Source organism: Gymnoscopelus braueri (genome assembly GCF_963280865.1).
Source record: "Gymnoscopelus braueri genome assembly, chromosome: 3".
In the NCBI taxonomy this organism is placed as follows: domain Eukaryota; kingdom Metazoa; phylum Chordata; class Actinopteri; order Myctophiformes; family Myctophidae; genus Gymnoscopelus; species Gymnoscopelus braueri.
Genome location: NC_137612.1, coordinates 37,892,951 through 37,907,097, shown reverse-complemented (window position 1 = coordinate 37,907,097; position 14,147 = coordinate 37,892,951). Strand labels below are relative to the sequence as shown.

The following is a 14,147-nucleotide window of genomic DNA, read 5'->3' as shown; positions in this document are numbered from 1 at the left end:
TGTAGCCTACAGATGGAACCAAATGGACCCACGAGTCCATTTGGACACAACAAGTTGCCTACCTTGTGTGCAGTTGAATGTGTGTGTGTGCACGTGTCTGCACATGTATGTCTGTATGCAGAAGTAGGGTTACATTATATGGTAGAAGCAAGTGGAGAGGCATCAATCATTTAGTTGGGGACCCCCTGGAACCCCCTTGATCCCCCTAAAGGATGCCTAGGGGTTCCTGAACCCCACGCTGAGACCAGTACTCTAAGTTATAGACTGTAAATCCTGTATGATAAAACGTCTACAGGTAAAGCACCTGTCTTGACCCACACATGCTTGCATGTAGCCCAGCCGGCTACCCGTTCTGGATGCATAGGGGGCCCTAAAAGATAATTGGCCCAAGGCCTCCATTAGTCTAATCTGTCCCTGGCCAAGTTCACCAGTTCTCAAATCTTTGAATTTGTAGGACCCTCAGCTTAGCATCAGGTCACAGAATCCACATAACTCTCAGAGTGTACAAATGTAACCAGATGGACACCAGAAGGGTCCATTTGGTTGCATTTGTACACTCTCAGAGTTACAGACCTGTAATCGTCCATTTGGTTCCTAACTAACAATGATTTAGCTGGAGACCCCCTGGAATCCCCTCAAGGACCACTGGTATAGCTCACACAATTGTTGAATATAACAGAGTATATTGATTCTAAAAGATCAATATTATTTTAAACTTACAGTACAGATAATATTTAAATGAGCTTACAGGAGAAAATTACACATCTTATGCAAGTAGTCTTCATAATAACTTCTAAAAGCCATTTCCATGGCATTTCAAGGCCCCCCTCAAAGTTTGAACACTGTCCCTCAGGCACACCTTACAGTGTGTAGTGTGCTGTTGATATAGTTTACTTATTTCTATTTTATTACTTGTTTATTGCTATTTATTTTAGTCATTTTGTGTTGTCATCAGGCACATGTCAGATGTGCCTTAGTCAGATGTGCCTTAAGAATTTACACTGGTCAAAGAAGTACCTTATGTTTGATAAGTGCCTGGCCGGAACTACTTTCAGAAGAACGACAAACAAGAAACATTTCAGCATTTCTGCTGCCACATAAACTAGTGCAATCGTTTACTATTTACCATGCGTCACATTTGAGTTAAGCGAGGGGTCTTCAACGTTTTTCAGTCCAAGGACACCTTGGCTGAGAGAGAGTCAGAGATAAAGCATGCAGGGACCCCCATTATATTTTGTATAATATGTTTTCATAGATTTCATAGGTAGCTCCATAGACTTGTTTGACAGCACTATCAGTGTAATGGATTCATGTTAATGTGGATTACCAGATTTAACCACTTAAAACTGTCTAGTAAACTTGAACTTTCACTCTGCTCTTTTGTCCCTCTTCACCAAACCTCTTTGCCGAAAATTGCACTGTCAAGCATCGTGTGCTTGTAGATCTGCTATTTGTGGCTAAAGTTCTACTCAGAACAGGGATAATTGGTTGAAGTGGTTAATGTAAAAATCACACAAAGATTTGGCGGACCCCCTGTAGTAACTCTGAGGACCCCCTGTTGAAGAATTCTGAGTTAAGCGTATAAAAAAAGGCAATGCTTAAATATGTGCATAATATTGCCCTGCAATGGATGCAAAGAAAGCTCAACAAAAATATGTGTTCTTAAATAGTGAGGTGTTTTTCAAGTCCAATGGTTTCATAAGTTTAAAACTGTATTATGCTACTTTTTCTTTTTTTTATCCAGGGGTAGAACAGGAAAAGTGTGATACATACATTGCATCTTTAATAATGTTGTTCTATACGTCTATTAGTTGCTGTCCACAGACATTGTGCTCCAAAACAAACAGACTGAATAAAACATTCAATGACAAAAAAGGTTGTTGATCAACATCAAATATATTTTTGAACCCTCCAATTAACAGTTGTTTCACCGATTGCAGCATTGATAATAGCCTAACCTTGTTAATAAATGCTTGTTTTCAATATCTCAATATAGTAAAATGCTTCAAGGTTGAACTGACAACCTTCATAGACAATGCCAAGATTGTTGATCAGGTCATAGGCTATAGTGCTTATAATCGTGTTCAGACACTGCTAGAAGCACAGATTTGTCTTGTGTTCATGGTGCAACAGCGCCTCTCTTGATCCAATGATGATCGGAAGAAATATAGGTAAACATTCTAAAACGAATCAACTGACATGTAATTACTATGATGTGTAGTAGTAGTAGTAGAAGACCTATGTTTTATTCTGTTTGCACGCATTGTATACTACACACACACACACACACACACACACACACACACACACACACACACACACACACACACACACACACACACACACACATCCTTTTAGACTAAGTGTATGACTGTGCTCGCTGTTTGCATTTGTTTAATAAAATATTCAATCAATCAATCTATTTTACAAAAAAATAAAATAATACTCAAATGTATAATTAGCCTATACAGATAAATCAATTAATGATAGTTTACTTTTGAACACATCCAATCACATCTAATTACGACCTGAGAAAAATGTTGAGCTTCAGTTACCACCTGACTATTTAGGCCACACTGTTTAAATTATGCATGCAAATTCAAATGAGCTGTCTGCCTTCTATAGGAGTTTTGGACTAACCTAATTCTAAATTAAGAAATAATTCCATTCTGGAACATTTAACTTTATAGTAAAGAATGATATTTAATCACATTTGATGTAAAGGTTGACAGGCTAGGTCCAAGCATATAAGGCCCAAGCTTGCCTTTATAAAGTGTTATTGTAATAAAAAGGTCACGCAGTCTGTGCTGTTCGCCTCTATGCACTTTCCAATCATGGACATACTTCTGTGCCTTAATTTGCATATCTAGGGACTTTTATGACATCAGGCATATGATGTCACGTCTGACCGATCCAAAATATGGACATCATATATCCATTGTTGCCATGCCCAAATATGGAGATGAACGATGTCATATTGATGATGTACACTTAATCGCGGGAGCACCACGTATACATCACGGCAAAGTCTATAAAAGGGACAGGAAAACCCAGGGATTGGGAATTCTTACAGCTGCACAAAAAAAAAACTGTTTTATTATGTCACAATTATTGGTCACACCACAATTTTGTCACTTACATTTTACATTTTATAAAACTTGCCACGGTAGTATTACTGTTTCACTAGCAAGCGTTCTGTTTTTTTTAACACAATCAAAAAATCTGTTATCAAATATCCTTGGTATAATATCCGTTGGTTATACACCTATGGGTCTGCAGAGTAACTTCCGCGACATTGGGCGGCGCTGTCGATCTTAGTGGAAACGCCACGTGTTTTAATGCTGACCGAAGAAGAACATTCAGGAAGTGTGGAAGTTGTCAACAGAAGGTGAATACTGACACAGACGTTCTCAGAGAAAAGTAGGTAAATCCTTCGAATTGTTTTCCTCTTTAGTGAAACTAAGTGATATTAATTAACCACACACTTGAAATTCCCCTTGCTGTGTGTTTTGTAAATAGCCACGCTTGTGCAGCATTTATATTTTACATGTTCTACTTACTGGGAAGAACTACCAAGGGAAGGAAGAAATGACAGGGGTAGCCCTGATACATTACTGTCATAACATATTATGGCCGTCTTGTGATCCATGGCTAACACAGGGGATAACGGATAAGAGAATCTTATTTCACCCCGCTAATCATGGATTCACTGGAATCCTCTGGATCACTGGTTCTCAACGTCGGGTTGTCTGGGGACCACCACGGGGTCCAAATGGATGGACCCTTACGGGTCTGTAACTCTGAGAGTGTACAAATGGATCATTATCTCAGTTAAATGAACATTGAGAATTTTACAGTGTAGATTAGGGTCCCAAAGATGACAATATAATATATTTTTCATTTGGACCCCTGGTGGGCCCCGGACCAGACATTAAGAAACAGTGGTCACTGTCTAGTAACTTTGACAGTATTTTTCCCATGCGTTTTGAGTACTTTGTTAAAGGGGGTCTAATATTACTCATATTATAGGTATGGCAGAACACGGAGAAGCCACCATTGACGGGAAGCTGGCTGAAGAGTTTGCAGTTCCCTCTCATGCTGAAGACGTCAAGAAGCAGATGAGTGCTTTTGCAGAGCGGCATGGGGCCGCTGGTCGCAGGGTTGTCCTCATCACGTCAGGGGGGACCAAGGTTCCTCTGGAGTCCCGTACTGTTCGCTTCCTCGACAATTTCAGCAGTGGAAGGCGTGGAGCCTCCTCAGCGGAGTACTTTCTAGACTCTGGCTATGCTGTGATCTTCCTACACAGGCACCGGTCCCTTTATCCTTACACGCGCTTGTACTCTGGCATAAACATACTAGACACTCTACAGGTACAGCATGAAGATGGAGCATCGTCCAGCAGTTGTGGTCAAGTGGTGGTCAACCAGCAGGCACTTCCCAACATCGCCAAAGTCCTGAAGCGTTACCAGGAGGTGAAAGAAGATGGGTTTCTTCTGCCCATCGAATTCAGCACCCTGTCAGAATACCTGCACCTCCTCAAAGCAGCAGCACAGGCTCTCAGCACAATAGGTATGTGGTTGGTTGACGTATGAATTATGCTGCATGTCGTCCTTGTCTTGTCTAAATTGCCCCTAACGCATCTATGTTCACTCTCTTTTTAGGCTCTAAGGCCATGTTTTACTTGGCTGCAGCTGTGTCAGATTTCTATATCCCAGCATCTGATATGCCTGAACACAAAATCCAGTCTTCCAACGGACCTCTTCAGGTGAGTAAAATAGACCAAATCTAATACATTATCGTCATATTTCATCTGATTTACACACCCTTTCCCTCCATCCACAGATCAGCATGAAAATGGTTCCTAAAATCTTGTCCCCACTGGTGAAGGACTGGGCACCACAGGCATTCGTTGTTTCCTTCAAGCTGGAGACGGATCCGTCCATCCTGCTGAAAAAGGCGAGAAGCGCTCTAGACACCTACAGACACCAGGCAGTGGTGGCAAACGTACTGGATACCAGGCGGGGTTATGTGGTGGTGGTGACCCGAGACACGCAGGCTGAGCTGATCCTCACAGATGAGGACGTGAATAAAGGGGCTGAGATAGAGGATCAAATTGTCAGCAACCTGACTGCCGCACACAGCCAGTTCATTACCAAAGATGGCTGACTATTTGAAATGCTAGTAGTGTGCAAGTTAATGACTTGGCTAGCTTTTGTCTGTAGGCCTGTACCCTTGCAATTTGGCTGATGTTCATGCTTGCTTGTTCTACTGGGGAGTGGGGCTGTCAATGACTAAAGAACTCCTTAGTTGACTTAGTCATAGGAATTCGTTTATTTAATCAACAAATCTGTAAAATTGTGTTCGCTGTATACAATCATACATAGACTAGGCATTTCACAATGGTTACTTGCTATACACTTTTAAAGGGGTCTAGTTTACAAGAGATATACAATCTATGACTGAGGAGAAACCATGTAAAATATGGCTTAGCTTTATCTCGCTTCAAGTTCAAGAAAACATGTTGACTTAGTGTATTACTACACATATTGCCTTCCTTTTATAATTATATGCAAAGTACCTCTTGAAGGTGTTAAGTGTAAAAAGGCCTATGTAACTGTATCATGTTTGAGAAGTTTGTTTATAATACATCAAAACAATTCAGTAGAATAGAAATACAAGCACGTCAAGTCGAAGCAATGATCATCTGAATAATTCAAAGACATGGTTTACATATAAAGGTTGCCCGGTACAGTCTGTCACGATTGACAAGTCAGCTCCCTTGGCAGCGTGTTTTGTTTTTCATCTGGCACTGCGGTTTGGGTGGGTTACTTGAGTTTGACACTCTTCTTGACTCCAGCACGGATACCAGACAGCTCTCCACTGTATCGAGCGTCCTCCTTACGAACCTCACGGACCTGGCAAATATGAAGAGTTAAAACTTGTTTGAAGATTTATTTGCTTATACTGTTGCTCTGAATGTGCAGTGAAATGTATGGCCTGCTCCACCAGACTATGATAATAATGTACAACGTATTTTTTTATGAAAAGGGTAAAATAAAAAGTAGATCGGGTACTTAACACTAAGTGTAAAATATTTGAAATTACCTATTTTTAACCCAATATACCTAATGAGCCTGACCGTCGTACGACAAAAATAGCTGATTTACAACTCACGTCTCTGACACGCTGTGAGCTTATAGATCTGATATTTTTGCCGTGCAACACCAGAGAATGGCATGCATATAGGGCCTAGGCTATTTTTGTTGCCTAAGACATGCCAGGAATAATGTAGTTAAGGGGTTTATACCTTTTTAACTTAAACTTCTAAAATGTGATACAATAACAGTTCAGTATCAGATTATTCTTTCTCTAAAATGTGATCTCTAAAATGTAATCCACCCCAACTACAACAAATGGCCTCAGGGATAATGCTTTAATGTTTACCATTAACCACTATAACCCTAGTGTCCCTATTCTGGGCATGTTATAATAGGCCAACATTAGGCATCTACAAGCTCATACATAGTGTTGTTAAGCGCTGTGAGCTTGTAGCTCTGCTATTTTCGGCCAAAATATTTGGTGTAGAGGGGGAAAACGATTGGGGACTAGTCAATGAAATATAGGCTTTAATGATAACATCTTCCAACCATGGTGGTAAATTAAATAAATAGGCTTTAATGATAAAATCTTCCAACCATAGTGGTCAATGAAATCTATAGGCTTCAATGATCACATCTTCCAATCATGATGCAGATTACTAACCTGGCCCTTTCTGCGAATAATGGCCCGCCTGTACTTCTCTCTGTGTTTGACCCTGGGATTACGGTCAATCTTCTTCCTCTTTGGTGTGAGTCCTTTGTTCTTGGCCATCTGTGGAAAACAGTGTAAGAGCATAATCAGAAAAGCAGGAAAAGTTAAAATGTGGAAAGACAATTGAATGTACTCATAACTTTACAGTCTGATGCTTTGTACATAATCATGATCTTAAAACTATAATGAGATATACTGTAATAAAATATGATGTAGAAAACAATGACTTCATGCCATGTATTTATTGGGACCATAATATAATTCCATATGTGCTGTTGTAATGGTACTGTACCTCATATGTGATAGCTCTCTTTGCATCTCCATACATTTCCTCCGTCTCTCCAGCCTCTTCCAATCTGAAACAAGTACAAGAGATATTAGAGCCCTCATCCAGCCTGTCTCAGCTCTACTCCTTGGAAGACTCTTGATACAAATCACTCACTCTTCAGCCTCTGGGTCAGCGCTTTTCTTCCTCTTCTTTAGTTTCAACCTCTCCTCCACTCCTTGGTAGAAGCGCAGGGCTGCTTCCTCATCCAGGTCAGAGTCGGACTCTCCTGCAACGTCTGCCTCAGCAGACACCTGGCATCAATATGTCAATGTTGCTCATGAAAATAAAGGCTAGGGTACATTCTCTGTGTAATTACAGTGCCATGTTTTACTCTAAAGATATTTCTAAATGACCATCTCCTACATGTCTAGTTATTTGCATTTTGAAATCTAGCCTGTCCTAGAGTGTCTGATAAATGCCTATCATACACCAAGGGTGACTAACACCCTAATTGAAGAACAAGTGGAATATCTCACCTTCACCTTCTTATTGGAGACTTCAGCCTGCTCGCATTCACCAGGCAGCCTAGAGGTCTTTTCCTTATGTTCTTCTGATAGCAGCTTACGAAGCTGTGGTGCAAGTCGAGAATCTACTACACTAAGTTCATTGATCAGCTGCAAGAAGGAAAATGCACATTTCACTCAACTATGGGAGTTCCGTTTGGTAGAGCTGCTAGCTGCCATACAGAACAGCAACACGTTTAGTTCACATAACTAATGATCCACCGTAACCCACCAGTTTAACCACATTAGCCCTGGTGTCCCCATTTTGGTCATTGGGTCACATTTTTATAGTTTTTGTAGATCTACAAGCTCACAATGCATCTCGTCACAATGTGTTGTGAGCTTGCAGATCGGCTATAATCAAACAGCCCAAGTATAAAATAGGGCTTCTGGAAAGCTAAAAAACACACCTTCTAACATCAGAAAGTTTTTAATACTTAAAGGTAGGGTAAGTGATTTTCTTTGGTTAAAATAAGTGTGAAATAGCTCTATATTCTGATAGTACCTATTGCTATAGTGTTTGTTCAGTAAAAGGAGTCTCCTCGTCTCTCCAGCTCTTTATAAAACAGAAAATGCATTTTTGTTTCAGTTTCAGTTTCATTTCCAATTTTATCCAATCAGGATTTCGAGTAGGTTCCCAGAGTATGTCCTCACTCACACAGACTGTGCATGTGCAGTGCAGTCCTACATTTTATCTTGTTAGATATTTCCCATAATGTTACACATGTTTTGGGACACATATGAAAAAAATAAAAAATAACCAAAGACAACGCATAGCCAAACATTTTCTAAAAACATTCAAATAATTCCAAACCTTTTCCAGGGCCTGGAATTTCTAAATATTTACAGGAATTTCATGACCGTGGGAACCCTGTCAGAAGTTTCCAACCAAAAATATATTACTTACATTTCTGTAAGTGAGCAGTCTTTCTATCACAGGATGGTTATGTGCTGGAATTCTCTTTGCTTTCAGGACCAAGTAGAAGCTGATATTTGTGCAGTAACTGTACGGAAAAAAATGATTAGTTCTCATTCAATAAATGACTATTACTACTTGCAGTGTGACAACTTAATTAACACTTACTTCAGATAGAGTTGATGCTTTGTCTTCAGGTAATCAGCCCCCTTTAGAAAAACAAGTGCATAATTACAGATAAGTGAACTAGTTTGGATACATTCTCTATCTTTGGTAAATTGACAGTTGAAAATTGAGTTTAAATAGGCTCACTTTGCCTGGAGGAATTTGTCCAGCTTTGATCATCTCAATGAGGGGCTGAAGCTCATCTTTAATTTCTGTAAGCTGCAAACATCACAATGCATCAGCAGTGTTTCATGTGAATATATGGAAACTCAAATAGCAGCAACTGTTTTTTGAAATATAAACCTGTAAACAACTTCGGGCTTGTTGCCCCAATGCATGTGTGTACTGTGTATGCATGTGTTTTTTACCTTTGTCTTGAAATCACGGATGAGCTCGAGCAGCTCTGGTGATTCCTTCTTCAAAAGTTTCATCTTTTCTTTCTGGGACATCTGCTTCAGGTCCTTCACAATCCTTTCCTCCTTTTCCACTACCTTTTCCTCATCCTTCTCCTCCACAGCAAATTCCTACACATACACAGCCATATGATATACATACACAGCCACACACACACACACACACACACACACACACACACACACACACACACACACACACACACACACACACACACACACACACACACACACACACACACACACACACACACACACACAATTATAATATAAGGCTAAACCTGTCTCAGAAAGATTAAAAGAAAGCAAAGTAGACACGATTTAAGTTGTCATCACGGCTGAATTATTATAATTTTTTTACGAGGAGTACCTGAAAAAGGTTTAGATCATAGTCTTCCTCACTCAGATTGGCGGCCAAGCGTTTCTGAATGTTCTTAACTTCCTCTTCTTCCTCTTTATCCTCAGCTTCAATCTCCTCCCGTGTTTTCCCTTCTGCAATGACAAGTACGAGTTTCAAAGCCTGCATTAGAAACACACAAGCAACAGATTTACTGTGGTATAAATAATGTGGGTTGAAGAGCGAGATGCTTACTAGTGGCCATGTATTCAGAGTCGTAGAAGGTCTTCTTGCGTTTCCCCCATGCCATATCGTTAGGGAGATCTAGGGAGCACAGCGCAATTAGCCAAGCTGGACGGTGACAAATGTACAAACTTGAGTTTCTGCATTTTCCTATTTTCATTACCGCCATCCTCCTTCCCCTCCAGGTCACTCTCCATGTCGGTCCCTTCTTCCTCTTCAGCTTCCTCTTCAGCTTCCTCTTCCCCACCATCCTCTTCTTCCTCCTCGCCTGACTCAGAATCATCCAGGGCCATTACTTCCTCCTGTAAAATTTAACAGAACTTGAGCTGGATCTCGGAACAAAACAGAGCAAACATCTTGTTGAGCACAAATAGTGATTTCACTCATTTAGGGCTAGTTCTTTCTTTATTTTTTTATTCATTCCATTTCATGTTTCGGCACTATGCGTAAAATGTCTGAATCACAGGAACAAGATTTTATACACTATGCATGCAAAAATGTGGTATCATATCGCTTTCTGTTAACATACAATGCCCCAATCTGCCCGGCTTCACAGACATTGCCGGATACTACGTCCATGAAAAGTACTGCCAGTCAGTCAGACAGACAGACAGACACACACAAAGAATTCAGCAAGCAACGCCAACTAGTTTAAACACCTTTGTTGTACTTACAAAGTAAACAGGTGGCATATAAATGAAAATATGAGTAGTCTTGTCTTGTACGACAATGAGGCAACTTTCAACTTTCTGGAACTGTCAAGTGCATGGAATGTACCGGCAAGCAATCTTCAGGTAAAGATTTCTGAATTTGGAACAGTGTGTTCTAGACGCTGTGGTCTGGTTAACACCAATACCAGACAGTGTGCGTTGTGCGACATCCTGGATGGGTTTATAATGATGTCACATTTCATGGACAAAATAGTGAACTATCAGAGAGCTACAGTACAGGTTATTCTCTTGAAAAGATGTAATTCTATATTACAGTAAGGTTAACTTTTCTTGCACTGTGTTTTAATTTCAATCTTTATGTTTTGTATAGTATCAGCGTGCAGTAGGGCAGGGGCGGGGTGTTCATTAGTGGTTTGGTTATGGCCTACTTATGTTTAAATTATATCTCATATCTATTATATCTTTTTTACATTGTGTAGAGAGAAATACAATATTGTGAATCAGTTTGATTTTTTTTTTTTTTGCCATATTATAATTTGATTACTTCCAGATAAGTGTATTCACTCACCTCATCATCGATGTCTTCCTGATCGCTGTCCACCTGCACACCACGGGCCAGGAGGTTCTATGATTTAGTTGATGATAACAAAAATAAATAAAAACTGTTAGTGACCATGAATATATTACTGACCCCACCTTACTGAACAATCCATGGGAATGGAAACTTACTGCAATCTTTGCATCGTGAAATTCGTCAATCTTGTCCTTTGTGTACTCCACAGATGTCTGGTATGGAGAAATGAGACAACGCATGTTAAGTACTGATTTTTGACTCAGTGCTGCTGAAATAGCAATAAATGTAGTCAACCCTTAGTAGCGGTTCAGTATGAAATCACAATATAAGTTACTTGAAGGCACTTTTCAGATAGAGCAGTCTAGAATGTACTCTATGGTTTATTTTGAATTAAACTCAGAGATTAAAAGGAAATTGATGGAAGCCAAATCAAAACAAACACTGAAACTATAATGGGGGGGGAATAAATTAGTCGTATACAATATCCTGTCACAATGTCATTGTCCACAGTCTCATAAAGTGCATTCAAGTCGATCCACTTTCCATCGCTTGCATGCTAATCAATAATGTAACTTCTTGCATAAAACTGTAGGGCAGTGTTGCTTCTTTCTTAAGTTTCATGTAATGAGCAACATGTCTACTATATGCATGTACCTAAACCTGGTGATGTGCTGCACCGCCTCACCTTATCCGGGACAGGCATGTCCTTGTAGGCTCGAGGATCATCTTCATCATATTTCTCTTTCTCGTAAGTCTTTTTGACTTTCTTTAACCTGAAAGTTTATGCATTGAAGTGTTTAGTCATTTATTTGACTTAATATTTGTAACATTACACATCTGCTCCTGGCCATCGCAACACAAGCTGTATTTTAACACAGCACTAATATACAGGCAGCTACTTATTGTTTACTAATAACACGTCTCACTCTCTGCATATTAAAGATGTTACAGTTAGCCTCGGATCAAGTTTTTTTTAATTGATTTTGACATTTGCATATCTATTAAGTAATACATCTATGATAGTCTTGATCCAAGACTATGTTACAGTGTTCATATGTTCAGGAAACAGGACATCTGAGCACCTCGATGTAAAATTGGTTATTTTGTCCAAAATGTTAATGGTAAGTAAAGTAATGGTAAGTAAAGTAATGTAAAGCATACATGATGTGAATATGCACGGTACACCATTATCAGACTTAATTCTATCCTTAAACTTCTTGTTTATGCCTTAATTGTCGAATGTTTAAGCATGTTCTAATCATGTTAATACTTTAAAAACAATTTAACACCGAGGTGCCCACTCTTTCTTGGTTCCCAGCAGTGTTGCCATGTCGGCTCTTTTTCTGATAAGTTGCTTGTGAAAATTGGTAGTTGCAGGTTTGTTGGGCTTGTTTCTAAAGTGTACTTGCTTATTTAGGCTTGCTTCCATTTAAAAAAAAATATTATTTAAATCAGTGGTTCTCAAAATGTTCATGATTTTTTTTGTTGTGCCTGGGAGCATTTGTGTTAGAATGTTTCAAAAACTATGACAAATATGTGAATTGTACTTCCATGTACTTTTACCATGTCTTTCTAAATAAAGTATTCAATCAATCAATATTCCACATTTTATTGAAAGTTTTTGAAAATAGCATATCTACAAGCTGGAGATGTAGATCTGCTATTTTCAAATAGCCGGTTTAAAGTAGCCTGGTAAACCCTCCCTCCGGAAATCTCATTTCTATTTGATTCCAGGAGTGAATCAAATAGAAATGAGATTTCCGGAGGGAGGGTTTACCAGGCTAGGTTTAAAGTGCTCATGTGGCCTAGTTGCTTCTTTTGGGCTCGTTTTCCTAGACCTGGTTGATTATTTCTCTCACAAAACCTGGCAACACTGACGATGGTGCTAATGAGCAGATAGCCTTTCCTTTATGTTAACCCCAGAAGTTGCAGTAAAGTCTCACAGATTTAGCTCTGGTCCATACTCCTTCTAAGGCTATGGACCAGAGCTAAGTAAGATTCACTTAAACGTGGACAACGTTTTAACAGTTTTATCTGATCAGGTTATTAGTGCTCTTTAGACACATGATGTGCTGTTGGCTGAAACTAAATGTTAACAATCGTTGCTTGTAGTGTTGTTTTCTTACCTTATTTGCCGAACCATGATGTAAAACTGCAATAATGTATTCCGCTACCAGATTATTAACTATATAGTTATGAGTAAAACTAATTTAACCGTTTTATATTCGACAATTAACTTAATTCTAAATGATAAAAGTATTCAAAACACAATCACATCTAACAGCAGTTCTCATTCACCAGCAAGGCTCCACATGTGCTTCCGGGATGTCTTCTTCGTTCTAACCGGATGGACACATAGTGTACAGCCTAGTCTGTATGAATATCGCCCTCTAGCGGGTAATCGTGTGTGTGTGTGTGTGTGTGTGTGTGTGTGTGTGTGTGTGTGTGTGTGTGTGTGTGTGTGTGTGTGTGTGCGCGTGTGTGTGTGTGTGTGTGTGTGTGTGTGTGTGTGTGTGTGTGTGTGTGTGTGTGTGTGTGTGCAGTGGTGGAAAAAGTACTCAAATTCTTTACTTAAGTAAAAGTACCAATACTGCAATATAAAAATACTCTGTTACAAGTAAAAGTCCAGAATTAAACATTTACTTGAGTAAAAGTACAAAAGTATTGGCATCAAAATGTACTTAAAGTACCAAAAGTAAAAGTACTAAAATGTTTGAAAATGGCCGATCTACAAGCTCACAACGCGTCGCGATGCCTCGCGTTGTGAGCTTGTAGATCGGCTATTTTCAAATAGTCTATGTATAAAATAGGGCTAAAGTGGTGAATGTATGTTTCATTATATCATAGTTTATATCTGCAAAGTAACTAGTAACTAAAGTTTTCATATAATTGTAGTGGAGTAAAAGTACAATATTTGCCTCTGAGATGTAGTGGAGTAGAAGTAAAAGTATTGGAAATTGGAAATACTCCAGTAAAGTACAAATACCTCAAAATTGTACTTAAGTACAGTACTTAAGTAAATGTACTTAGTTACTTTCCACCACTGTGTGTGTGTGTGTGTGTGTGTGTGTGTGTGTGTGTGTGTGTGTGTGTGTGTGTGTGTGTGTGTGTGTGTGTGTGTGTGTGTGTGTGTGTGTGTGTGTGTGTGTGTGTGTTGTGTGTGTGTGTGTGTGTGTGTGTGTGTGTG

The 14,147-nt window shown here is 39.4% G+C and overlaps 2 protein-coding genes across 5 annotated transcripts; one reads left to right on the top strand and one right to left on the bottom strand.

The window, feature by feature from the left end:
* The first annotated feature begins 3,353 nt into the window (after window positions 1–3,353).
* Window positions 3,354–6,078, top strand: ppcs (phosphopantothenoylcysteine synthetase). Of its 3 annotated transcripts, none has more exons than XM_080421177.1 (4): window positions 3,354–3,420; window positions 4,030–4,569; window positions 4,662–4,765; window positions 4,843–6,078. In XM_080421177.1, the coding sequence occupies exons 2-4, from the start codon at window positions 4,032–4,034 to the stop codon at window positions 5,164–5,166; spliced, it is 966 nt and encodes a 321-aa protein (XP_080277303.1). In that variant the 5' UTR covers window positions 3,354–3,420; window positions 4,030–4,031; the 3' UTR covers window positions 5,167–6,078. The 3 variants fall into 3 exon arrangements, with proteins under 3 accessions (XP_080277303.1, XP_080277305.1, XP_080277304.1); XM_080421179.1 differs by having other exon boundaries at window positions 3,360–3,388; XM_080421178.1 differs by having other exon boundaries at window positions 3,377–3,424.
* On the bottom strand, window positions 5,620–13,274 carry utp3 (UTP3 small subunit processome component). 2 transcript variants are annotated; one of them, XM_080421158.1, is made up of 16 exons: window positions 13,087–13,274; window positions 11,646–11,733; window positions 11,116–11,172; window positions 10,955–11,011; window positions 9,879–10,017; window positions 9,728–9,796; window positions 9,506–9,627; window positions 9,091–9,246; window positions 8,870–8,941; window positions 8,726–8,766; window positions 8,549–8,645; window positions 7,615–7,752; window positions 7,253–7,389; window positions 7,103–7,166; window positions 6,763–6,870; window positions 5,620–5,915 (listed from the first exon to the last, which is right to left on the bottom strand). In XM_080421158.1, exons 1-16 carry the CDS (start codon window positions 13,101–13,103, stop codon window positions 5,826–5,828), a joined length of 1,452 nt encoding a protein of 483 aa, XP_080277284.1. In that variant the 5' UTR covers window positions 13,104–13,274; the 3' UTR covers window positions 5,620–5,825. The 2 variants fall into 2 exon arrangements, with proteins under 2 accessions (XP_080277284.1, XP_080277285.1); XM_080421159.1 differs by having other exon boundaries at window positions 7,621–7,752.
* Between the last annotated feature and the right edge of the window lie 873 nt (window positions 13,275–14,147).

Coding starts and splice junctions, on each gene's coding strand:
- ppcs (XM_080421177.1), top strand. CDS start 4,032: ATGGCAGAACACGGAGAAGCCACCATTGACGGGAAGCTGGCTGAAGAG. Junction 4,570..4,661: donor ACAGGCTCTCAGCACAATAG/GTATGTGGTTGG, acceptor CTCTCTTTTTAG/GCTCTAAGGCCATGTTTTAC. Junction 4,766..4,842: donor CTTCCAACGGACCTCTTCAG/GTGAGTAAAATA, acceptor CTCCATCCACAG/ATCAGCATGAAAATGGTTCC.
- utp3 (XM_080421158.1), bottom strand. Junction 11,012..11,115: donor TTCACGATGCAAAGATTGCA/GTAAGTTTCCAT, acceptor ACTAAATCATAG/AACCTCCTGGCCCGTGGTGT. Junction 8,942..9,090: donor TCCGTGATTTCAAGACAAAG/GTAAAAAACACA, acceptor TGATGTTTGCAG/CTTACAGAAATTAAAGATGA.